General features: G+C 41.9%; 1 protein-coding gene across 5 annotated transcripts in view; it reads left to right on the top strand.

The window, feature by feature from the left end:
* Nucleotides 1-18,195, top strand: part of ZMYM2 (zinc finger MYM-type containing 2) — an 89,302-nt gene extending 71,107 nt beyond the window's left edge. For all 5 annotated transcript variants that reach the window (XM_049701239.1, XM_049701241.1, XM_049701240.1 and 2 more), the window contains 11 exons: nt 2,423-2,552; nt 3,503-3,618; nt 4,223-4,391; nt 5,809-5,934; nt 6,852-6,946; nt 8,423-8,591; nt 9,520-9,671; nt 14,644-14,758; nt 15,387-15,638; nt 15,929-16,049; nt 17,326-18,195. In XM_049701239.1, coding sequence (XP_049557196.1) covers nt 2,423-2,552; nt 3,503-3,618; nt 4,223-4,391; nt 5,809-5,934; nt 6,852-6,946; nt 8,423-8,591; nt 9,520-9,671; nt 14,644-14,758; nt 15,387-15,638; nt 15,929-16,049; nt 17,326-17,518 — 1,638 coding nt within the window. In that variant the 3' untranslated portion in view covers nt 17,519-18,195. The remainder of the gene's footprint in view (nt 1-2,422; nt 2,553-3,502; nt 3,619-4,222; nt 4,392-5,808; nt 5,935-6,851; nt 6,947-8,422; nt 8,592-9,519; nt 9,672-14,643; nt 14,759-15,386; nt 15,639-15,928; nt 16,050-17,325) is intronic.
* Nucleotides 18,196-26,681: the final 8,486 nt, after the last annotated feature.

Here is a 26,681-nt window from a genome sequence, read left to right as displayed (position 1 = left end):
GTGAGCGTAGAATGAGCTCACACGGGACCAGCCCCCTTGGCCATGAGCATGACTTGAAACTTATGAGAGATCCACCGTGCTCCGTTTTTTATTAGTACCCTTTCACGTTTGTGAATTGGCCTGCTCTCTAAGATGTGTCTGTCACCCCTGAATCAGTGCCCAGTAGCTGTCGAGGTCACGTGCAGACCGTGAGTGTCCAGGGGTGTGGGCCCCGGGGGCTGCTTGGCCATCTCCTCTCAGCTTATGCTTTAAGCAAGTGTCCTCTTCACAGTCTGACGAGTGCCAGTTTTTCCTATTTTTGTGCTTTGTGTTGGTGATTTTGCTGCTGGGTTAAGCACCAGAAAGTGCTGTGTGTCTGACTGGGGGACCCATGTGAGTTCAGTTTCGTGGATGAACGAACGATATGGTTCATCTATAAAGAGGGATAAGAAATCCAGCGTCTGTAGGGCTAAGGTGAACTCTAGTGCGTGGGGAAGCTGTGGGAAAGATGGTATGTTGACTAAATTTGTGGATTCGTGAGCTTATGACTGATTACAACACAGCACAGTGACCAGCAGTGTGGTGAGACTGTCAGCTCACAGCCTGTCACCGGGATCAGGGAAAGGGTGGCCTCTTTGTGCTGGTGCTGGCCCACTCACATGTGAAAAATGTGGGTCTTGCAGGCCCCGGTGGGTTCTGCAGGTCTGGGCTCTGCAGAGGGGGCTGCTGGGGGTTACGCAGGAAGATGCAGGTTGGCTAGTTTTTGCAAGGTCATTGGTAAAACGAACCTACCGAATGCAAGTGGTCTCGAAGCCCTGACTTGAATCCTTCTGAGACTCTGTGTCCTTGCTCTTGGGCCAAGGCCAAGGGTGACCAAGTGCAGCCCTCTGGTGCGTAGAGCCCCAGACCACGAGCACTTAGAGGGGAACCTAGCCCGTGTGCCCGTATGTGGGGTGGGACAGAAAAAGCAGGGGTGGTGTCCGAAATATTCTGGGGTTGGTTTCGCAGCTGCATCATCCTACAAGTTGAACTCGGCCTCCAGAATGAAAACCTTGAGCCTTCGGGTTTTGATTATCGGATGTTATCCATTGCGGTGGAGGACTCAGAAACCACCCCCAGACGCTGAGTACCCCTCCCCCTCCCCCTTCCCCAGCCCCAGCAGGGCGCACTGGGCTTTCAGGGCCCAGTTGCAGCGAGGATGCCGGGGACGGGCCCCGCCGGGCGCAGCATCAGGAGGCCGCTTGGGAAATGAGTGGCGTTGGAAGATGTTTGATGAGACTGCGTGGAAAATGTCCGTCTTTGAAGGTGTTACAGAAAATAAAAAGAGGAGCGTTGAAAACATGGTGCGCATCGCACACAGATGAGTGGAGGTGGTTGTGGCAGAAAAGGTGGCCAAGCCCAGCGGGGAGACTGGACAAGGTGGCAGAGCAAAGCCGCAGAATGGCTGCTGGAAGACGGTCCGAGACCCCCAGAGTTGTCCGCTGACCCCGGCTGAGATACTGTCCTGCGGTCCTGCCTCGGGGCCGGGATGGGCCCTGGCGAAGCGCCGGGAGACCATGCGGGCTTCGTTTCTGATGAGTCCTGGGTTCCCCTGCGCTGCGCAGCGCCGGGACGGCGGCGAGGCCGTCTCGCTTTCCCGGACACGGGCTCCACCTACTGCGCATGCGTGCGCGGGGAGGGGCGGGGCGCCGTACGCCGCGTGCGGCGTGCGTTTTCGGCGTGAGATCCGTTTTCGGAGTGAGGTCCGTGTCCGCAGGAACTGTGCGCTTGGCACCCGAAGACCAGGAACTCTGAATTGTGTCCCTTTCCCCGTAGCGATCGGTGGTGTGCACAGCACCTTCATGTCGCCTCCTAGGCACAGAGCTGCAGCTTGCTTTACAGCGTGTGTGTGTGTTTCTGTGGTGTAAACGGTACTGTGGTGCACAGGCTGAAACATCTGTATCGAGAGGAGACGTTCCTAAAATTGCAGTGGTTGGGACAGAGGAAACAACTTAAAGTTTGATAACATTTTTGGTAATAATTTTCATCATTTTTCTTTTCAAATTTAGCACCACGTATAAGCAGTTTATGCAGTAGAGAGAGAGTATCAGAAAGCCATAATAAGAGTCTAATTATTTTCAAAATTCAGGTTAACAACCTTGCTTTTTTATTTAAGAGTGAGACTTGTCTTTTATGTTATATTAAAAAGTATGCTGTGGTATCCTTCGAAAAACAGATCTGTAGAATGAACGATTACTACTGCTTTTCCTATAGTTGGGATAGATTCATGTTGATCCTTCCAGATTAAGACTTTGGTAGACATAGTAGAAACAGCATAAATTGATTATATTCTTCCACTTTTGTGTGTTCCCCCCGCTGGACCTAGAAACCAGATATTAACAACAGCATAAAGTAATAAAAATTAGAGGCAGAAATAAAAATGTTTCTCTTTGTTTCTCGGTAGGGCTCAGCACCACCCCCTTCTCCAACCCCCAACAAGGAGATGAAGAACAAGGCAGTTCTGTGCAAACCTTTGACCATGACGAAGGCAACTTACTGCAAACCCCACATGCAGAGCAAGTCCTGTCAGACAGGTGACTCGCATCCTGACCCTCGCTGAGTGAAATCCATGCTTTTCTCAAATAATGGGCTGCAGAATAGATTTGTTGGGTCACTTTGTCACTTTCTGTTGATTTTGCTTATCTGGTTTTAGACATGCCTTCAGAATACAGCATGTCATTTAAGATCATTAATAAAGATCAGTCTCTAACAAAGGCCTGCAAGTTATGTCACCAGTGATAAAATGCTGTATCAAAAATTTCCTTGGGGGCCAAGACCCACTAAAGTTACAGTGCTCTTCTGAGAAAACCATCTCTTTGAGTGTGGTCTATAACCATAACTATTGTTTCCTTGTCAGAATGAGTTGAAATCATTCAGATATGTATTTTCATCAAATTTAAACGTTAGCTGTATTCTGATTGTTTGATTAAGTAAACCTTTTTGTGGGGGTGTGAGAGTGTCTGGGACCATGTAATACTTTAAAAGATGTTTTTTTTCTATTTTAAAAAAAGTCTAGGGACTTCCCTGATGGTCCAGTGGTTAAGACTCTGCTCTTCCACTGCAGGGAGTGCAGGTTCCATCCCTGGTCGGATCCCCACGTGCCACGTGGCCAAAAAAAAAAAAAGTCTAAATTCTGTTTGTGCTCTCTATAACTTAGGACAGCTACTGCATTCAGTTTTGTTGTTTTTGGTTTTTTTGTTTGTTTGTTTTCGGCCACGCCACGTGGCATGTGGGATCTTAGTTCCCTGACCAGGGATGGAACCTGTGCCCCCTGCACTGGAAGCATGGAGTCTTAACCATCGGACTGCTAGGGAAGTCCCTGTTGTTTTTAACTTACCTAATTTTGTGAAAACTGGGAACTTCTTTTAAATGGGTACTGAGGCACTTAAATTTTTCTTTGTTACCAAATTACTTTGACTGAGCAGCTGTGTTTAAGTGGTGGTCATGGTTGACGTTGCTCCTTGAACACGTTCTGTGCCCCCAGATGGTGAGTGGAGGACAGAGTATGTCCCGGTGCCCATCCCGGTGCCCGTGTACGTGCCGGTGCCCATGCACATGTACAGCCAGAGCATCCCTGTGCCCACGACCGTTCCTGTGCCCGTAAGTCAGACTTTCAGCTCCCCTTCCTCCTGAGATCTCTCAGGTGCAGGCGGGGCAGCAGTGGGTTGGCGGTGACTGCTTCAGTGACACTGGTGGGACAGAGGGTGGAGGCTTGGCTTTTCATCAGCAGTTCACTTGGGTCTGGTTGAGGCTTTGCCAGGGGTTGCTGTGTGTGTGATCAGGTAAGTGCTCGTCCTTGAGAGTGAAGTTCAGCCAATGTCTGCACCTGCTTTACACATACTGTGTAAACATATTTGTGTTCATTTTAGAAAGAAAGATTTGTGAACCGTAAGGTTTACAACTGATACATGGAATGGAGGCTCATATAAATGTCATCCCCTGCAGTGCTGGGGACACTGTGTCAGGGCTGGCCTACTGTACTGTAGTCCCCTGGTGACAGAAATGCCTCAAAAATTACTTGTTACTTCAAAAAGTAGCTGCTTGTATTCGGGGCTTTCTTTGTGATACTTAACATACGTGTTCTTCCCAAAACTTCTGACCAGTGCAGCATTATGAAGTAGATCATGTGTCAGAGTGATTTTTAATTTGGAAAAATACCTTGTAATGTTAAGTGAGCCTGAGAGTAAGTCCTTTGGTTACTTAGGTGCCAGTCCCCGTGTTTCTGCCTGTCCCCTCGGACAGCAGTGAGAAGATCCCTGCGGCAGCCGAGGAGCTCAAAAGCACAGTTTCTTCAGATCCCCTGGACACAGAGCTGCTGACAGTGACCGACATGGCTGAGGACGAGGGGAAGGCAGAGGGCACCGACATCCACAGTGAGTCCCCCGCTGCTGGGGGGGGGGGAACGACATCGGGGTTGGGGGGCTGCTGTTAGAGCGAGGCCGGCTGTCGCTGTGCTTCAGCCTGAGCGGGTGTGGGCACGCTGCAGCACAAGTGGATTTCGGGTTATGAGGCCCGCACTGTATCTAGCAGGTGCTCCCTGACGTCGAGCCCAGGAACTTGTACGGTCCCTGTTTTAATTGCTAACAGGATTTAACTTGTAAAATCGACTCTAAGTTATTCTTGTTTCAGTGGACGAGCTCAGACACAAAAAACTAAGTTGCAGTAGGCTTTTATAACTCAAACTCTTATTTTATGATGGTTATCCCCAATTTTGTTTTATTGATTTATGCTAAGAAAGTAAGTTGCATTATCTAAGCCAGCGTTGTCTTAACTTCTACTAGGGCAGTGCTTGCCAAGCGGTGTAGCAGGACATGTGTCTGGGAATGCTTCTCCTGCCTCAGCCCTCCGGGGCTGCCCTGAGCTTCCTGCTCCCCTCACCCAGAGCACAGGGCGTCGCGCAGGGACAGTGCTGGGCAAGCACTCGGTTAGGGAGTGGGAAATGGATTTAGTGGGTTGCAACCAGTGTTTTCTGGGTTTTTTGTTTTTTGTTTTTTGTTTTTAAAGAAAGAAAGAAACGGAAAAAATATGTCAGCATGAATCCCTCCTAGAAAGGGTATTGTTTTGTGAAACTTTTGTTTCCATTGTGTATGCATGTGTCTCTGTTCCCCACCACTACCCTGAACTCAATAAAATGTCTTTTTTCACTGGGTTGCAGTACAAATGTGTTTAAAGCAACCAATCAAAACGTTAGAAGCCGGTTGTGACTAAGCCTATATTGAATGATGTGAAAACCTAGGTCACAATTCAAAAAGAATGTTGAGGGGGCTTCCCTGGTGGCGCAGTGGTTGAGAGTCCGCCTGCCGATGCAGGGGACGTGGGTTTGTGCCTCGGTCCGGGAAGATCCCACGTGCTGCGGAGCGGCTGGGCGCGCGAGCCATGGCCGCTGAGCCTGCGCGTCTGGAGTCTGTGTTCCGCAACGGAGAGGCCACAACAGTGAGAGGCCCGCATACCGCAAAAAAAAAAAAAAAAAAGAATGTTGAAAATTAGTTACACATGCTCATAAGTTTATTTTTGACAAGAGAGTTGTTTTACTATTAAAGCATGCTTTTTAACTTTGTAGAGGGGCAGTCAAAACTTACAAGATTGAAACTTTTTGTGTATTCATGATTATCTAATACAGAGTTTATAGTAGCTTACATTTCAAGGTAGCTGCATGCTTTTTCGTTTTGTACATGTTAATATAAGTATTCCTATCTTGCATTTACAATTAAATGGCTTTTGCCAGATTATGTGTAGGTACTGTTGCAGTTTTCTATTTTGATTTCTGATGATATTATGGCTTGATTACAGGTGTAATTATTGAAACGGACATAATTGGTTCAGATCTCTTGAAGAACTCTGACCCAGAGACAGAGTCCAACATGCCTGATGTACCATATGAACCAGATTTGGACATTGAAATAGATTTCCCCAGAGGTAATAGAAATTCTGTTTTATTCTTTCAGTGGAAGTGTGGTTCTGCACTTTAGTTATGGTGTCAAAATCGTGGTTATGATCATTAACAATCTAATGTTCATGTCATTGCCTGTACTGTTATTATTGGTCTTTTCTTTTTTACCCAGATAAAACTCAGCAGTTAACTTCCAAACTGAAACATATATTGAATTGTAGGAACTTAAAAGGAATTTCCCAGAGCCTTAAAAGGAAACTTTCTTAAAACTGATTTATTATAGAAACTTTTACAGATACATATTATAGAAACTTTTACAGAACTTAAAAGGAATTTCCCAGAGCCTTAAAAAGAAACTTTCTTAAAACTAATTTATTATAGAAACTTTTACACATATAGAAGTGTTGGTGTCTTTTTATTTAAATAAAATATTGATAGTATTTTTCTTAAAATCGTTTTGAAAATTAAGTTAACCTTCAAAGGGAAACAAATATTTTCAGGTCTTTTGTTGTAAAAGAAATGTGTTCTGTTTTTCATTGTTTATTTTCTTTATCGATGGCCAATAAGCATATTGAATAGAATGTAAAGCCTTTTACATTGGAAAAGATTTAATAGATTGAAACTAGACTGAAACAGATTTGTACTGAGACCATTTAGATCTTATAATTAAATTTCAGGTTTTAGTAATTTTTCTATCACACACTTCCACAAAATTCCATGTTGATACGCATTGTACATGTGTTTTTTAAGAGTATGAACAGGCGTTATCAGAACTTATAGACCAGGTTAGGTAGAGAAAATGGTTTGTCTTCCACCCAGCACAGGCTGCCCTGCGCATGGTGCTTGTGCGCATTCAGCGGGTGGTCCTTCGTTGGCTGAGTTTATATAGCATGAGTCTGTGCTATTACGTTTGAAATGAAAGTTCTTCTGATTCAATTGTCAGCTGCTGAGGAGCTTGATATGGAAAATGAGTTTTTATTACCACCTGTTTTTGGAGAAGAATATGAGGAACAGCCTAGACCTCGATCTAAAAAAAAGGTATGAAATGTAACAGTATTCTTGCATTCACATCCTGTCTCTGTGTAATAGAGGGCAAGGGTACTTGAGCTTCAGTTGTACCTGAGAATGTGGGAAGGTACTTTGTTTTCTGGAATTAAAAAAGACTTAAGAGGTAAAGCTTTTATTACTTCATTTCTAGGTAATAAAAATATATCCTATTTAGTTGTAGTTTCATAGAAGAAGAGTGAATTTTGCAACTTTTTATTTTTATCTTGATAAAAGGTTGTCATTGATAAAAGGTTTACATATTTGCTAAAAAAGTAAATTCAATTATTAGACAACAACTGAGACTGTTTTCTAGGGAGCTGTTTTTTCCATTGGTATTTTTGATGAGGTTGAGGTACACAGTTGTTACATCTGGTCTCGCTGAAGCATCCCAGCACATAGGAAGACGTGCTGGGCGGTTCATTCAGGGACCCCAAATCTAAATGTACAAACGGGTATCACTGTTCCGAACATCAGTAACAACTGTCCGTATTTCTCATTTCCAACAGAAAGCAAGGTTTTCTTTAAAAAAAGATGACTTTCACAAATTTCTCCAAAAAAGAAAGAGAAAGGGAAAATTGAAAAAAGGAGTGAGTACTTGTGGTAGAATGAAATTGGACTCTTACTTGACACCACACACAAAAATGAACTCAAAATGAGTCAAAAACCTAAATGTAAGAACTGAAATTATAAAACTCTTAAAAGAAAACATAGGCCTAAATCTTCATTAACTTGGGTTAGACACTGTTTCTTAGATGCAACACCAAAAGCACAGGAACAAAAGGAAAAAATAGATGAATTGGGTTATATCCAAATTTAAAATTTTTGTACAGCAAACAGTACCATCAAGAAAGTGGGAAGGGGCTTCCCTGGTGGCACAGTGGTTGAGAGTCCGCCTGCTGATGCAGGGGACACGGGTTCGTGCCCCGGTCCGGGAAGATTCCACATGCCATGGAGCAACTAAGCCCGTGAGCCATGGCCGCTGAGCCTGCACGTCCGGAGCCTGTGCTCTGCAACAGGAGAGGCCACAACAGTGAGAGGCCCGCGTACCAAAAAAAAAAAAAAAGAAAGAAAGAAAGAAAGAAAGTGGGAAGGAGTTGAGGAGTCATCTCCTATGAGGTGGTGTCTTTGAGAAGTTCTTCAGTTTCTCTCTTACATTAATATTTTGAATCCTTCTATTTCAGATTTTAATTATTATATATGTATTTTCTCATCAGTGACTCTCAACTCACAGCAGTAGTTAATACAATTCTGTTGTACAGAGTAGTTTATGCAGAAATACAGCATTCCTGGAGAGAGATTTCAAGTAATGTCATAGGTAACTGTTCTCAGATCAGAAATTCCAGTCAGTTCTAATCATGTAAATATATTTCTTTGTAATGTGCATTTGTTGAGAGATGGCTTACATAAAGTCATGAAATAATATAGGCTTAAGAAAAAGAAGATTTGACAGTGGTGTTTTACTACCAGGGAGCCAAGAGGAAGGCAGTGTCAGGGTACCAGTGTCATGATGACAGTTCTGACAACTCGGAGTGCAGCTTCCCTTTCAAGTACACGTACGGGGTAAACGCCTGGAAACACTGGGTCAGAACGAGGCAGCTTGATGAAGATCTTCTGGTGTTAGATGAGCTAAAATCTCGTAAGTGTTCTGATTTTGTTTCCCCTATGTCCTATTTAAAATCAAGGTTTTTATTCATATTTTGGTAACTATTCTTCTGTGCATCCGTTTATGTGCATGAGTGAGCTTGCGCGCGCGCGCACACACACGCACGCACGCACGCGCACACACACACACACACACACACGACACACACACACACACACACACACACACACACACACACACACACACAGGCATGCACCGTGTTGCACAAATGAAGCCCTTACGGTAGTGTTGGTTCATGGAGCTCCTGTTGCTTGCTGGTCAGTACAACTCAAACAAACCTTGTTTCCTTATTGAAGTTGATGATTATGATGATTGTGGGTAAAGAAGAAAGTTTGCTCTAAGCAGATAGAGCCCTTTGCAGCAGGCCAGACTCTTTACTGTGCATGGACCAGTCCGTGGCACCACAGAGAGGGTAGGAAGTATGGCCTTATGGAGGTGCTAGAGTCAGACTGCCAGGTTCCCTCATGTACTAGCATCTCAGTTCCCCAGCTCTGAAGGGGGGTAACAGTACCCACCTTGTAGGGTTGTCATGAGAATTACATTAGAAAATACATGTAAATTTAGAACATTCCTTCATCCACAGTAAAGGCTTAATGTTGTCTGATATTAGAATACCCATAGTATGTGAAAATCCAGAAGGTACTCAAGTGAGTCATTAATTACTATGAAGCTGCATGTACTGTACATGAAAAATATGTTTTTCCTTGAAAAAACAATCAAAGTTTTTGTTATTAACTGCCTTTGATTTTAAAAAGCATGAATGTAGCTTAAAATACTTTACATTTAAATGTAGCTCTTATTTTACCTGTAAATTCTTATACAGAATAAAGTGATTTCAGAAAGTTTCTTAATCTTAAGACAGTAAATAATAATTATTATTTTAAATTTTATTTCCTTTTAGCTAAGTCAGTAAAGTTAAAAGAGGATCTACTCTGTCACAGCACGGCTGAGCTTGACTATGGCCTGGCCCATTTCGTCAATGAGATCCGAAGGCCAAATGGGGAGAATTATGCACCTGACAGCATCTATTATCTTTGCCTCGGGATTCAAGAGGTGAGTGATTTTATGGTTACTTTCGAATATAATGTTGTTAAGAAAGGTTGTTGTGGTAGGTTCTTGGACAAAAAAAATGTTTTGCTTCAGGAATATTACGGAACGTCAGGGTTTATTGGCTTACCAAGAAAGGCGAAAGTAATTTATTCGAAAATACTGGGATATTATAAAGGGTTTTCTTAGCTACTTTGTATACAGGTGTTTCTGCTATAATGTGCTGTGTCCCTAAAAGTGAACTTCAGGTTCTCCAAAACTGTGTACCAAAACCAAAAAGAACTTAGGTGAAAAACATAGTTAGTAACAGACCACTCGAAGCTCATGCATCTTTTGTAACAGGACTAATGATGTGTGTGTTTGTTACCATGTATATATATGATAATCAGGTTGATTTCATCCCCACCTTACAACTGCAAATAAATGAATTAACATTCTGAGGCATGGTGTATATATGTATATATAGATCTGTGCTGATATACATGTAAACAGATAAATGACTTCCCTTTGCAAATAGATCTGTTTCATCTCTGCTGTGTTTCTAACTTGTTAAATAGTGTAAGTACTCATTAGTTTGGAATCATCTTATAAAAGATTTCATTCTTTAGAGGTTTTAGGTAAACTTCAACCACGTGTCTGTGAATCTTGAATGAATACATTTCCCATAATAAACATGAAGATCCACTTTCGATAATGACTTTTAGTTTTGAACAGATAGTACAGGTTTGAGCCCAGAGGTCAGAAAAGGCCCTAGCTTTACATCCTGTGTATTTGTAAATGTGGTAAATGACAGGGGGAAATGTTCTTATGTAGAGTTCTGTTTATAGGCCTCAAATTAAATATTTCACTGCTAACAGGTAGTAGGTGCTGAAATACATTACTGGAGAAAACTAGAATTGTCTTGATTTGTATTTCACTTTCCCTCTTCAGGATAGAAATTTGCCTAAGATTATCTAAGCAGTGGTGGGGAATAACACATACCTCTAAATTACTGTGTATTCAGAGACCATCACATATTTTGCAGTAGCAAAATATTTATATAGTAGAACTTCAAATACCATTAGAGGTTTGAAAGCTAAATGGATTGTAATATTAATGATTATAAATTATGTCTTCAAGTAGGTTCATTTTTTTCCAATTTTTTAATTGCGGTAAAATACATATAACAAAATTTACCATGTTAACTGTTTTTAAGTGTTCAGTTCTGTGGTATAAAGTACATTGATAATCTTGTGGAAACATGACCACCATCCATCTTCATAACCCTCTTCATCTTGCAAACCTGAGACTTTGTCCCCATTAAATACTAACTCCTCATCCCTTAGTCCCGCTGCCCCTGGCACCCACCCTTCTTTCTGTTTCTGTGAGTTTGACTCTCCCGGGTACCTCATGTACGTGAAATCAGCATAATGTCCTGAAGTTCATCCATGTTGTAGCACACGTCAGAATTTCCTTTCTTTTTAAAATAGGTTCTTTATAAACTGAAAAATGTTTCCTCAAAATAAATTTTCACTACCAGAACAATACTCTTAAAGATGGTCAAGATGGGGACTTCCCTAGGGGTCCAGTGGTTGGGACTCCGCGCTTCCAATGCAGGGGTCTCGGATTCAATCCCTGGTCGGGGAACTAGGATCCCACATGCCGTGCGGCGCAGCCAAAAAATTTATAAAAAGGAAAAAGAGAAAAAAAAAGGTCAAGATGGTAAATTTTATGTTCTGTGTATTTTTACCACAATTGGAAAACCAGTTGTTTTACTCTTCTCATCACTGGACAGATTTTCACAGGCTTGATTTAATTTTTTGTAAAAGACTGTATGGTATTTATAACCAGCTTTAAAAATAATCTTCAAACTCACTGTGGTGATAAGATGTCTAAAAGTTAGTTTCCAGAAATCATTGCTGTTTGTTGGTACTTCAAGGATGCGTACAGAGGTAGGAGCTATTTTGGAAGAATGTGCGTCTTTCTCTGTGTGATGCGTTTTCTGATTCCGTCCCCGGCTGACAACAAAAGCAGCACGGCTTCCTCTCCAAGCCCTGTGGACGTGTGGGGCAGGTGGTGTGTTGAGAAGTGAGGGTGGGCCAGCCCCTTTCCTCCCTCACAGATGCGGTAGCTAATCCTGTTCTTCCGATGGTGTAAGGGGGTGGTGGCTGTCACCAGAAGTTCACATAATATGGAAATGTCTGAGGAAGAAAGAAGGGGCTACGTGAGCCCCACAGTCCCGGTCAGTCTTTCACACGCTGTTCTACATCTGTGTGCGAGTCCTTCACACCACATTTACCCAGAGTGGGTGGTGGGCGCCTGTTCCCCTGGGTCCTCCCACCCCATCGTGCTTGGCTAGATGTGCGTGCATCTCTTTTTTTATGAATGTGGCAAAAGACATGGAACCTTTGTCCCCAAGGACAGGGAACTGTGTTACACACTTTGGTGTCTTTCCTTCCCTCTGCTTCCCAGTCGTTGTGTCAGCCCCTGAAGACGTCTGGGTCAGAGCTCAGTGAATTCAGTCAATGGCGAGCATTCCCTTTGTTTTATAAACAGTGTGCACCCCCCTCCCCCCCGCCGCCAGATCTTATGTAATTGTCCTGAAGAGCTGGTGCTTTTATTTCTAATCTTCCTTCTGACTAGCGGGAGTAACGTTAGGTCAACTCAGATGATGGTGCTCTGGCCTAGTTGCTGGTTAGCGTACACATGGTTTATGTTCTTCATCCTTCTACTTTCCACTTGCTGTGTCTCCAGGTATAAAGTAGGTGCCTTTTAGGCAGCATATTGTTGGGCCTTGTTTTTTATTTATCTTTTTTTTTTTTTTGGCTGCATTGGGTCTTCGTTGCGGTGCACGGGCTTCTCATTGTAGTGGCTCCTCTTGCTACAGAGCACGACACATGGGCTCAGTAGTTGTGGCTTGCGGGCTCTAGAGTGCAGGCTCAGTAGTTGTGGCACACGGGTGTAGTTGCTCCACGGCATGTGGGATCTTCCTGGACCAGGGCTCGAACCCGTGTCCCCTGCACTGGCAGGTGGATTCTTAACCACTGTGTCACCAGGGAAGTCCCGGCCTTGTTTTTCAAATTAAAAAAATTTTTAATCCAGTCTGATAATATTTGTCTTGGTGTGTTCAGACCAACAAAATTTTTTATTTAAAGAACCGGCTAGTAAACATTTTAGGCTCTGTAGGCCATACTTAATCTGTGGAAAGCAGCCCGGGCGCTTGCACTCTGTTTTAAGAAAACTTGGTTGTATTTGTAAACAGGCAGCGGGCCAGCCTTCAGGACTGTAGTGCAGACCCCGGTTTAGACCTTTTACATTTAATGTAATTAATCACTGGATTGAAAATCCTGCTTGTTTGTGCTTGTTATACAGTTGACCCCCCTTAGCTACAGGGGATACTTCAGGATCCCCACTGGAGGGCTGAAGTCTGTGTATACTACAGTGGCCTCTACACACCTACCTGTGATACAGTTTTGATTTGTAAATTAGGCACAGTAAGAGATTAACAACAATCATTACTAACAGAATGGAATAATTATCATAATATGCTGTGATAAAAGTTCTGTGAATGTGGTGTCTCTCTCTCTCTCTCTCTCTAAAATCTTATTGTACAAATTTAACACCTTTTCCATCTTAACTAAGCACTGACCACCCTCTGTGGCTGTAGCTTTTATAGTTTGAGGTGTGACAGCAAAACTAGCCTGAATTTTTTTCCTGCTTTACGACATCGCAGATAGAAGATTTGTTCTTACCGTGGATCTCAGCAACCTCAGCATCCGATTTTTTTCTTTCCTGATTAAGTCCAGAACTGTCACCTTTTCACTCAAAGGAAGCACTGTGCGTCCTCTCTCTGGCGTGTCCGAATTGCCAGCTTCACTCCTCTTGCTTTGGGATCATAATTATGTAAAGTAAGGGTCACTTGAGCACAAGCCCTGCAACCCTGCAGTGGATCTGACAACCCAGATGGCCACCAGGTGGCTGATGTGCGGGATGTGCCGGACCAAGGGTGATTCACGTCCCTCCGGGCGGGACGACATGACATCGCGAGATTTCATCATGGCTTCTCAGAATGGCCTGCAATTAAAATTTATGAATTGTTTATTTCTGTCATCTTTCATTTAATAGTTTTGGACCTTGGTTGACTGTGGGTAACTGAAACCACAGAAAGTGAAACTGGATGAGGGGTCACTGTATCTGTTCTTTGTGGGGTTTTTTTGTTTTTGTCTTTCTCTGCTTTCTTTTGAATTATTTTTCTGTGATTACATTTATCTCCATCATTGGTTTATTATTTATGCCTGTTAAATTATTTGTAGTGGGTTTGCAGTGTGCGTCTTCAGTTAATCATTATATACCTTCAGACCTTCTTGCCCTGTCTCACATGTGGTAACCTCAAGCCCTGTGATCCCAGTTTCCACCTCCCGTTCTTTGTGCTGTTGTCACACGTTTTACTTGAGCGTTCTTTTTGCCCACTGGAGATGGAGTTCGCAAACTTTGGTGTTTAAGTCATTCTTTAGCAACCCTCACTGTTAAGGTTTGTCATAGTACGTTGTAAGATTCATAAATTTGCACTAACTCAAGGAGAGTGGGGCACAGAGAGGAAACAAGGGGAAAAGCATCAAGCTCACAGGCTGCTGGGAGAGGCTTCACGCACAGAAACCCTCCCGCCTTGCCCTTACCCTTCGTGTCCGTGGACTGTGTGCTGAGCATTGGAGCCACGTGCTCTGTTTGTATCTGACAGACTGAAGATTCTCATCCAGTTCTTACGTTCTGAGTTCTTGCCTTTGTATTTCAGCTTTGAGTTTTTTAAGCAACAGATTAATTGGTAACTTATGTTTCTTTGATTTCCAGATATATAGAGAAGGCAATCATCTCTTATTAGTATGCTAATAAAGACAAAGACGTAAGACGTTTATTTTTTCCTTAGGAAATAGAGTATAAGTGGTCTGTAATTAGCTCATATAAATCTTAAATCCTTCAAGTTTTTTTTTTTTTTTTGTAGTACTTGTATGGTAGTAATCGAAAAGACAACATATTTATTGATCCAGGATTCCAGACATTTGAGCAAGAATTGAATAAAATACTCCGAAGTTGGCAACCAAGCATACTTCCAGATGGTAATGCTCCTTTAAATAAAATGTCGCCCACTTGCTGCTGGGATTTTCTGTGTTTATAGAAAGTGTACTAAAGATAATTAGGAAATAATTTAAATGAGAGAGCACTTATTCACGGACACATCGGTCTGTCTTTCGTTGAATTAGAAATGAATGTGATTGATAGCTAGTGTTTATGAAGAACTTTGTAATAAACGTGACCCACTTTCTTTGGAGTAAGAAACTGGATGCTCATTTCTTAAGCCCTCCAGTTGAGATTCTGACGTAAATTTCTCTAAGAAACCTCTGTTTTAGTTGTATAAAGAAAACTTGTTTGAATGGAAATCACCTATTTTTTTTCAGGATTTCTGCAGATGTAAAATTCCCTTCTGACCATGGTCTGCTTGTCCTCTGGAAGACCAGGAGCAGACTCCAGGCCTGACCCCGGGGGTGCTAGCTGTGTAGTCTGTTGTGTTTCCCGGCTCTGTGTTGTTTCAGAGCCGCATAGGTGATTCTGAAATTCATTCCAGTTGATCTGGAGTGAATGGAGGATTGGACTAGGTTTGTTCTTGAATTAACTTCTATCTGTTTCTAGCTGGTTACATGAAAACTGTTTATTGTAATTCTTTAAAAATCTTTCTCTCTATTTAAGGGTCAATATTTTCTCGAGTTGAAGAAGATTATCTCTGGAAGATAAAACAGCTAGGATCACACTCTCCAGTAGCTCTTCTGAATACCCTGTTCTACTTTAACACTAAGTATTTTGGCCTGAAAACAGTGGAACAGCACTTAAGGCTTTCCTTTGGCACTGTGTTTAGGCATTGGAAAAAAAACCCTTTAACAATGGAAAATAAAGCATGTCTTCGATACCAAGTGTCTTCCTTATGTGGAACAGATAATGAAGGTAGTGTAACAGGTTTTCGTTTTGGGATTGTCTGTGGCAGGGACTGCCACTCCTTGCCTTACTAAAGATCACCTTGTCACTTGTTAAGAACCTAAGGACTGTCATTTTCATAAGATAAGACAGCCTATGTTGTCTTAAAATTAGGAATTACCAGAAGCCACAGTTGAGAGCTCTGAAACACACCTGGTCCCGTTCTTTGGTGTAAGAGATACTGGGAGTGATCAGAGTGAATAGTGTCACCTTTCTTCAAGGTTGGTCTTAGAAAGTTTATGTGATTTTTATTTCTTAAGATAAAATTACTACTGGAAAAAGAAAACATGAAGATGATGAGCCAGTATTTGAACAAATTGAAAATACAGCCAATCCTTCTAGATGTCCTGTGAAAATGTTTGAATGCTACTTGTCTAAAAGGTAAGTGTTAATGACATTTGATTTTTTTAAATGGTAGTAACAGTTAGTTGCTGTGAATTTATGTCACCAAGAGGTGACATTTTTTTCCTTGGTCCTTTTTTTTAGATTTCTCTTTTTTCTCACTTATGAAGTCCTTTCAGTTATAACGTTTTTAGTCCTGTTATTATAAAATACCCAGCTTATACTTCATGTTTTAAGCACATGATAAGAAATCGCTCTCTGCTAACGAAATGACTGCTGTACTTGTAGAGGGTCAGACAGTACATGTCTTAGGCTTTTTGGGCTGTGGTGTCTCTGTTGCAGCCAGCTCTGCTGTGGCAAGCAGAGAGCAGTCCTGCCTGGGCCTGGGTCCCAGTGACGCCCTGGTGAGAAGGTGGAGAGAGGCGAGTCCTCGGTTCTGGAGGGAGATCCCTGAGGTGTCGGCAGGGCGCAGCGTCTCCTCAGGGCCCTGTGCGTTCCCACTGCACCACTGCTTTCTCCCGCGGGTACCAACAGGCGTTTAAAATATTTTAAGCCAGTGAAATTTTTGGAGACCACAAATTATTTTATGCTTGTTCATTATTTTAAGTATGCACTCTGTAATTTTTAAAAGGCAAGCATGAACTCAGAATGTATTTTCTTATGTAAACAGTTTTGTAAATTGTTTTTATAAATTTTCTCCAGGTTAACTCTCAAGAACCATAAAAGCAGTAATGTCACCTATAGGATGATTATTTTTAATAATTAATATTTCTGACGATAGTTTTGGGTGGCCCTGCACCAGTATCTGGATCTTCCAATGGTAGTAACTATTTATTAGTTGGAAATTCCTATCTCAGTATTATCTTATTTTAAAAATTATTTCTTTTGTGTAACGCTGTTACGTATTTTTATTTTATGTTTTACTGTATTTCATCAATTCTAAGACACATTTCTCACATTTTATACTGTCTCTGAAACTGGGATGCATATTATAACTGATGCATCTTGAAATTATAATTGGCAGTGCTTTACTTGTTTAATGGCAGTATTAAAATAATGATTAAAAATAATGTTTCTATCGATGGTGTCTTGGATTCAGTGAAATACAGAAATTATAGTGGGAAAATAATCTTTTATTGTAGAAATTAACTTTTAGAATATCTCAGTGATAGAATATTTAATGTAGGTAATTATGCATGTGGTCTGCCCATGTAATGTGGTTAATGGTAGCAGAATTATTCTTGAAAGAAAAGAAGAAAGTTGTGAGGAATTTCGTGTACATACTGTGACATGGACTTTCTCCTTTCTCCTGAAGTCCACAGAATCTTAATCAGAGAATGGATGTTTTCTATTTGCAACCAGAACGCTCTAGCTCTGCAGACAGCCCTGTCTGGTACACGTCTGCTTCGTTGGACCGAAACACCTTGGAAAATATGCTCGTACGGGTTCTTTTAGTAAAAGATATTTATGATAAAGACAATTATGAACTGGACGAAGACACAGAGTAAAAAGGAACGTTTTAGAAGCAATCGGGAGAAAACAGCATTAGATAGTCATGCTGCTAGATCTTTACTATGGAAAACATTTCAAGTTTACTCCTTCTGTTTTGAGTTTTGTAGCAGTGTACCCACACTGGGTATTACCTTGTAAATAATCTGTGAGTGAAAGTTGCCATTATTCTATGTAGTGGTTTTAGGATACTTACAAATACATTCAAATTCTTTTTTTATTATTATTTATTTGATTAGGTATGTTTGTAACTTTTTACATTACAAGATATGAATGAGAATGTGCCACGTATAATTTTTTCTTGTAGTGAGAAATGCCCATATTGCACACCTCTGCTGTTGCAAAGCTTCCTGGAGAGGGGGCTCTTCTGCTGGGTTCTTGACAAGATGGTTGTGTGTGGGGAGCACCTACTAAAAGTTTAGAACTTGCAGTGTCTTTCAGAATTTTTAAAATAAACTGTAAACTAATAGGCTGGGTTTTTTGTTTTGTTTTTTTGCGGGGGTTTTGTTTGTTTTATGCTTTAGTTACTGAAGCCTTACCAGGTTATGTAGAGAGATACCATCTTCTGTACCAAAAATAGACAAGAAAATGCTGTCGATACTGGTGTACTGTAATGTGACTCTATACTGGTGAACAGAACTTTTTGTTCCCCTTATTAAAACCTTAGTGTCCTTTTCTCATTTGTGGCTTTCTGCATCACCCCAAACAATAATAATTATGTATGTATACTTATATATATGTGTGTGTATATGTACGTATGTGTATACACACACATATATAAAGAATGATGTTGATAACATGATCATGGAGACATTTTCTTTGCAAAAATGATGAAAATATAAAATTCTGTTTTCTGTGTCAACCCTAAGTATCCCAAATCCCCTTCATTTATAAGCGTTTGGTTTTCCTCTCCCCTTGAAGATACAGGTCATGTTTCCATCCCCAGGTGGTGGTGGTACTCCACAGCTTCACCAACTTTATGAGAATTCTTGTGCCTGCCCTCAAATATGACTGATGCACACGCTGGGTATTTAAAAATGCCACTCCTGAGACTGTTGTCACGGAAAGTCGAGCTAGTTTAAGTGAGATAGCACCTGTTTCACTCTGAGGGTTAGCAGGGCAGTGACTGACGGTTCAGGCTGATGGATAAAGTGTATCTTGAAGGAAATTACGTTCGATGTTAGATTGTTTGGCTTTTACATTTTAATTACTTCTTACAGAAGATTGCATTAAAAAACTTTGTACTTCTGCATAGCGATTTATCCATTCAGACCTTTTCTTTTAGAACAAGAAGTTTACATAAAATCCTACCTTCTAAAAGGCCGAGGAAGTGGCGGCTGCAGTTATCATGAAGAACTCCTTTGGCTGACTTCACAGAGCTTGAGTGTGCTCATGTAGTCTTGCTTCCAGTTCCTCAGCCACCACAGTGATGTTCGTCACTAAAACTGTTTGGGGGAAATTGGGCTATTTTCCACAGTGGTTAAGCAATGTCTACACATCCCTTAAATATTTCTCTCTTCCTTGGGATAAATGTTAACATTCAGAAGAAATCTTCTCATTTATGATTTGGAAAATTTCACAAGTGTAATCAGCTGTATATTTAAGCAATAATTAACAAATATTTTTGGCATAAAAATTACTTTTTAATGTTCTAACTTGTTTTATAAGTTTGATTAACGTTTCTGTCCCTTAATTGATTTTGTATTTCTGGATTTGATAATCAGACTGACAGTAGCAAATCTCATACACTTAAATAGGTATAGATTGCTTGTTGTCTGTTTAATGAAGTAGTTAACATATTTAAAATATATAATACAAAACATTTCTCATCCTCACCTTTTTCCAGAACTACTGCTTTAAGCACTTTTCATATAAACGCATATTGTTGATTAAAGGTGATTAATCCTAACCATCTTTTATTCTTTGAACTGGTGCTATATTCCATCAAGAGCAATAAAGTTTTCCCCAAATGTCACTTAATGTATATTTTACCAAATACCCTACATTTCTGCTATGATTCCACTATTAATAGCACCTTGTCTTGCTATTTTCATTTCCTTTATTGTACATTTTGGCTTTTCTAAACAGAAGTGTCTACATAGTTTTGATATTGATATGATTAAGGATTTAGAGCTCTTGTCTTTGTCTTGATTGCAATCCAAGGATTGGTTAACTTGACTCTCGGGGGGGGGGGAAGAAAAAAATAATACTATTTTATGAGAATTGTTTGTTCTGTGAAACTTGCTTCATCTAGAATATGTTTCGTTAGTTCCTGAATCTCCTTAGTTTGTGTGGTCCTAGATGACTGCTGAGAAAAGGGTAGTGAAATGATAGTTTCTTTCTGCTGCTTAGTGATTTCTGATGACGGCATCCTGTAAATATAATATTGTTGCCTTTAGATGTCTGTTGGAGATGCTATATTTTTCTGTTCTGAAGATTTTGCCGTTTAAAATGAATCAATACAAAAGTTTTTATCCATATTGAGAAAAGTGAATTTCCCATGCTAAATTGAATCTTCATTAACACTCTGCTTTTTTTTTTTTTTTTTTTTTAAGACTTTTAACTGTATTGGGTAATGTAAGATATTAAAGGACTTTTCTAGGCAAGAAGCTCAACTCTTCTTTTGGCCATAAAAATACTTTCTGTTTGAATAGTAGTTCATGTTTCTTTCTCTCCTACTGCGTGGAGTTGTTACCAGTGGATTGCACACACTGAGATAGGGAGAGGGTGTGTGTTGTGCTGTGCGTTCAGACTTCCGTCACTGTTTTCTGCTGGGGTTTCCCTCTGTCCTGGGCGACTGCTTTGTGGTTGCGGTGGTTAGGAGTGCACCGTGTTAGGGTCACAGTGACGCAGAAGTGGTAACATCGCACAGTTTTGGTCTGTACTACCCTAATTTAATCGGTCCCTTTAATCTGAGATCTTAAATGTCTTGCAGTCTTAAACCACTATGAAAATTTACACTTTTATTTTGCCAGTTATTTCCAAAATGTATTGTTATACGCATATAACTTATGTTCTGAGTGGACCCTGCCTGTAGGATCATCTCCTTACCCCCTCAAACAACGCAGTCGTGAAAGTGTGCATGAAAATATTTTTAAAGAATAAATTTCTTTAACGAAATTACAATACTGTTGAATTTTCCCCCTTAATGAGCCCCTTACTCATTTTTAGAGAAGCTCTTTGGATTTTAATTTTTCCATTCTACTGTGTTCTTAGGAATAGACCATTGTTAATGTTGTTTTCCTGTATTAAGTACTTTTTTTGTCGTTTCTGGGTATATCATGCTTGAAAATGATACCACGTAACAAAATCTTATAAATTTAGAAGTTGATGACCAGAACAGGTTAATTGTGTCAGTCTGGATCTGAGAGTAGAAACACTTAAAATGCTGTCTCAATTTGTACTTTTTTTCCCCTCTTTACTTAGAAGCTAGGTACCCCAAAATACCTAGAGGGTATTTACTTAGAGGGGTACCCCAAATAAGTTGCTGTAATCCCCTGCCTTACAATGAACTGGACAAGAGAAAGTTGTTCTTAATATCTGGACATATAATGTCCTAATTGATTACTGAGTTAAACAATCCATGAATTTAGACCTTTTGAGAAAAAAGAACCAAAGAGAAACTAAGATTTAATCTGTAAATAAAGTACATATTAGGAATAGAACCGGAGGGGGTCCACAGATCCTGTGGGTATACCAACGGAGGTCTTTGTATCGTTGGATAACTCCTCAGAGGTAAACTCAGCACATGAAAATTCACTATCCCAAAATCTAAACAACAAATCTTTGTTTCATATTTCCCCTGTGCTAAAGAGCTACTGACAACCATGGTAGTTAGGGAGGGAGAGAAAATAAAAGATTAAGACAGCAGTGTTCCAAAGGTTACAATTATGAGGGTAAACAAGATATACTTGTATGGTTATTTAACTCCTAGGGAACACGTAGGGAATGTATCCATAATAGTTTAAAACAGACAAGATTGTGGACACTCAGAAATACCCTAAAAGGCTATTATGGTCTAGAGTAGTTTTCATAGAATTTGCACCACCTGTGGTTTATTTAGATTCCTGTAACCTTGACATTGCTTATGGCTCTATAAGAAGTGGTCAGTGGAGCAATTTCTGGTTATTTTAATGGTTCCATTTTGGTGGCATCAGTCCTCACCTCTGGCTTTCAGACTAACTTGTAATAGCACCCAAAGGGGTCGCTAGAGCATGAGTTAGAGATAATACTGAAAAGTATGAAACCACATTGAATTAAGATAATTCCGGTTCTAGGTTATGTGATGTGGATGGAACATACGAGGTCCAGTACATTATAGAAATTTAAAAGAACTTCAGCCACTGAGGATTTATTTCATAGCAATTACTTTTGAAAAAATAGAATCTCAAATTTATTTTAAATCACCGGTGTCGCTGCTCGTAACCCTATGAGCAGATGAAACGTTTCCATTTTGATTACGTATTTGTACTTCTAAACTGCCGTCAGCAGATGGCAGTAGTGTACAGCACCAGGCTTCAGTTGCTTTTTTGTCTCTATACGACTGTAAGTATACTGTAGTCCCTTAGCAGAAATTCTTGGGGGTTTAGAATTCAGAATTTTCTTTTTCAAAAATAACGTGTGCTTGTAGGTTACATAGGACCCTCAGTGGGCTCGGGGCAACACCCTGTAATCAGTATCTCCTCAGCGATAAATCAGGTATCGGTAGTGACGGGGTGAGCGGTGTGCGGCCACAGAAAGCTTTGCATGGCTTAGCTCGGCTTTTGTCACAAGCACAAAAAGCTAGATTTTCAAACAACTTGGATCTCAGACTTGCTGATGAGGAATTGCAAGCCTGTAATAAAACTAGTGGCAGATCTAGTATTTTCCTTCAATAAAACATCTAGTATTTCTCTCTTGCATCGCTTAGTTTGGGTAGAGGTAACTGAAGGCTTACCGTAAAATGTGTGCATTCAATTTAAAGGAAAACGCAGGGAATGCTTAGAACAGGCATAAATAAAATGGCAGTTGTAGAGCCATTATTGAATGCTGAGACTTAAGAACAACTGCTTTCTTTTACTTTCCTTTTTGCCTCAGTATTTGTAGCATGACTGTTCTACATAAATGTGATAGGGCTTTCTGAGTGGCTGCTGTCGTTTCCTGGAGCCATTGTTTATTCATTCAACAAACACTCGGGTGATGGTTCTCTCAGGTACCCTAAGCCAGGTACTGGGAGCACAGTGCCTCTTCTCAAAGACTTAGTCTAGTTGGAGAGAAGCGAAAGTGTGATGGAATGTCAGAATAAGATGGGGCCATGGGCCTTATTGAGCACAATCACTTGTACGATGAAATAAGTTTAATACACAGGTCTAGTAACTTATCAAGCCCCTGCTCTTAGTGAGCCCAGCTCTCCAGTCCTGAGTGCAGGCCAGGTCTCTGTACTGTGCCCCCTGCTTCCCATCCTGCAGAGGGAGAGTGGGCACCGACTGCCCGAATAGGGCAGGGCCGCACCACTGGCCACGGTCACGGGTGCCATGCTGCAGGAGCAGGTGTTTCACCAGAAGGTAAGGTCACGGGCTGGGGCAAGTGTGCTTCCCTGCTCTGTCCCGAGCACCTGGAGAAGCTCCCAGCATACACTAGGTGGTCATAAATGTTTGTTGAGTGAATTTTTATTTTTTTTATTTTGGACAATTCTCATTCTTTTTGGTAAATATTCTGCTTTAGATTTAAAAAAAATATTTTGGGTAAGATTATTTTGTAAAAGCACTAAAGTATTAAATTGTTATAATAAAGGGGAAACATTTTAATACAACAAATATATCTGAAACCTCACCCTCTTGGCATATCAATATTTCCTCCATCTGGTCCTTATGCATATGTTCATGTAATTTGTATATAAATACAATTACATTTATATTCTACCTTTGCATTGATAGATCATAAGTATTTTTAATGTAGTTCCCCTGAGCATTTTTGTGTGTGTGTGTGGTACGCGGGCCTCTCTCTCACTGTTGTGGCCTCTCCCATTGCGGAGCACAGGCTCCGGACGCGCAGGCTCAGCGGCCATGGCTCACGGGCCCAGCCGCTCCGTGGCACGTGGGATCCTCCCGGACCGGGGCACGAACCCGCATCCTCTGCATCGGCAGGTGGACTCTCAACCATTGTGCCACCAGGGAAGCCCTGAGTGAATTATTGATTGTAAGTACCTTAACATTCAAGCACCTTGAAAGTGAACCATGGGGAGCATGACCTACGATCCGTGAAATAACGCCTGCATTTTGGTTCGCCTTTGACGCTAGTCTCCTGGATGCTTTGTGTGTGTCAGTCCGATTTGCCCTGCATTCGCTGGTGCTGCTTGAGCTCCTGTAACCTTCCATTTATGACGGCCGAGGGGTTGGGATGTACGTCTTGATGATTTGTAGTCGTGATCAAAATAGAAACACTTAAAAATCACTTGTGAAGTTTGTTAAAAATGCAAATTTCTGGGACTTCCCTGGTGGTCCAGTAGTTAAGAAGCCGCCTTCCAATTCAGGGGACACGGGTTCGAGCCCTGGTCTGGGAAGATTCCACGTGCTGTGGAGCAACTAAGCCCGTGCGCCACAACTACTGAGCCTACGCTCTAGAGCCTTCGAGCCACAGCTACTGAAGCCCATCCGCCTAGAGCCCGTGCTCCACAAGAGAAGCCACTGCAATGAGAAGCCCGCGCACCGCAATGAACAGCAGCCCCCGCTCGCTGCAACTAGAGAAAGCCCACGTGCAGCAATGAAGACCCAACGGAGTGAAACATAAATAAATTTATTTTAAAATATCTGCCACAAACATTTTTTTAAAAAAATGAAATAGAATTGAACAGAATAGAACTTAATACGGGCATTTTTCTCATGAAAGTTGTTCTGTACTTGTGTACTGAAATATGCTTTTGGGTCAGAGTTTGAAAGGCCCCCTGTAGGAAACTCACTGAGAGAAGCCATATATCCGTGGAAGGACTTGCTGTTAATGGGAGCCTTCTGTTTTGTTTTCAGTCCCGCTTTCTTAGTTTCACCTACACGAGCTGCAGCGAATTGTGAACACATAAGCTTTTCGTTTCGCCGTAACTAAGTGGCCGCCCGGCTCATTGGAGATGGACATTTTGTCTGCCTGTTCCCATAAGTTTGAGGCTTTTTTTTCTTCCAGGGTGTCTGTGGGAATGAGATGAATAGTTGCTGGAGTGCTTTCTGTGGGAAAGCCCATGAGGCATTGTTGATATGGTCTCCAAGTAAAGCTCGGTGAGTGGTGCAGCTGTGAGCCCAGTTCAGATCTTCCCCGGGTCTGAGTGCCCCTTCACCCCTCTGCTCTCCACTTCCTGTTCTGCTCGACGCCGGCCATCCAGGAACTGCTTCCACTGATAGAAGGAATGTTGCGTAAGCATCTACCAAGACCAGAGTAAAGGCTGAGCAGCAGCAGAATTCTGGAAGGTAGGCAGATGGACTTGGAGGCCACGGACAGCCGGCCCTGGAGCAGGTGCCCTGCCTGCCCCTCACCCGCTGCTCTGGCCACCCACTGTTTCTCCTCAATTATCTTCAGACCTTTTCCTCTCTCCTCAAATCTAACACTTTCCCCCCGTACTGAAGCTCAGGGGTCAGCAAACGCACATAAAGGGCCAGAGTCAATATTCGAGACAACGTGAAGCATGGTATGTGGGCATTTGCAAGAGAAAACACATTTTCACAGGGTTTCTACTGACCAAATTCGAAGTATAATAATTGAGTACAACATTTCCTAATACGCAGCTACAATGAGGAGGATGGAAGGCTTCACTGTCATCAGAATCGATTGCAAATGTTCATCTCTTAGCTTTTATGTATTTCTCTTTGGAAAATGTGTTTTCAAACATAAGTACGGCCACATGTTGCTCTCAGTCCGTGAGCACAGGGATTTAATTAAGCACGTTTCTCACTTGGGAGGCGTTTGTACAACTTCCCAGATTTTGATATCAATTTGATGTTTGCCTCTTAGCAAGTCATTATGTTGCAGATTCATCACTTCCAAATGAAGATTAGAGAGAATCTTCTCAGTTGCAAAAGCTAAGTACAATTTGAAACACGGAATTTTCCTTTACAATTGCATTGGTCTTTGAAAAACACTGCTGGAGCTGTCGATTGAGCTTGGAAGATATCCCTGCTCTATGTGTGTGGGAAACGTGTGTGGGAACCGAGGTGCTGCTGCTCTCACTTGGGACAGCCTGAGAAGTGACGTTACTTGGGATTCAGGCAGCGTTTGTTGCTGGAAGTAACTGCAGTGTGTTTTGTGTACAAGCACTGCCTTGGAGAACACTGTGTTTTGATGTGGTGGGTCTGCACTGGTAAGAAATAAATACGTGCCATGGGGGCGCAGGGCGGTACGCCCAGCGCTCGTCATTTTAGGTTGACTTTATTCGGGAACTTCATCAAGCCTGCAACAACAGCTGATTTCCCGTGACAGTGGTTGGGTGCCGTTCTGCCTGTTCGGCCCGGGGGCCGCCTGGCCGTGGACTGCGTGTGGCCTGTGACCCAACACCCAGAACTGATGGCGGGAGAGTCCCCGCGAGGGGCTTGCCCTGACACCTCTGGCTCAATGTTCACCTCAGGGCCCGCTGGTGAGCGGATAACCCCCTGAACACTTCCATTTCAACGAAGGCGGCTTCTACTCCACACGCGTTTTTGCACCGTTAGTCACATCTTCCCAGATGCCGCTTTCAGGTTTTCTTGAGTGAGTGTTGCGTCAGCTTGTTCGAAGACATTCTTGTCTGTAGTTGTCACCTACAGGCAAATCATGGAGGCCAGTCTTCAGTCCCTTCAGACTCGGCATTGACTTCTTGGAGAGACAGCTAAGCCATTTGGGTAAAAAATCTTTTCACTCTTCAAGAGCTGAGGAAAAGCACTTGAAAACATTTGCCTCATTTTTCAATTTTTGACTCTTCAACTCTGAGCTACTCTTTTGCCAAAAGGCTGAGCTTGTTTTCTCTGGATACATTTCTGTGGCTGCTGCAATCAGATGATTTGATTTGCTCCATAAATGCGCACCTGGCCGACGGATGAGCCGCTTGGAAACTGACTTTGGTTGCCTGCTGGAATGAGGTATTCCATCGCGTTTTCTAGCTTTCTGACCGTCGCTCTCTCGTAAGTTGGAAACCCCGGGATGGAGCCCCGGTCTGGTCGTGTTGTG

This window comes from Orcinus orca, chromosome 18, assembly GCF_937001465.1.
Source record: "Orcinus orca chromosome 18, mOrcOrc1.1, whole genome shotgun sequence".
In the NCBI taxonomy this organism is placed as follows: Eukaryota; Metazoa; Chordata; class Mammalia; order Artiodactyla; family Delphinidae; genus Orcinus; species Orcinus orca.
This window is presented reverse-complemented; position numbering and strand designations above follow the sequence as displayed.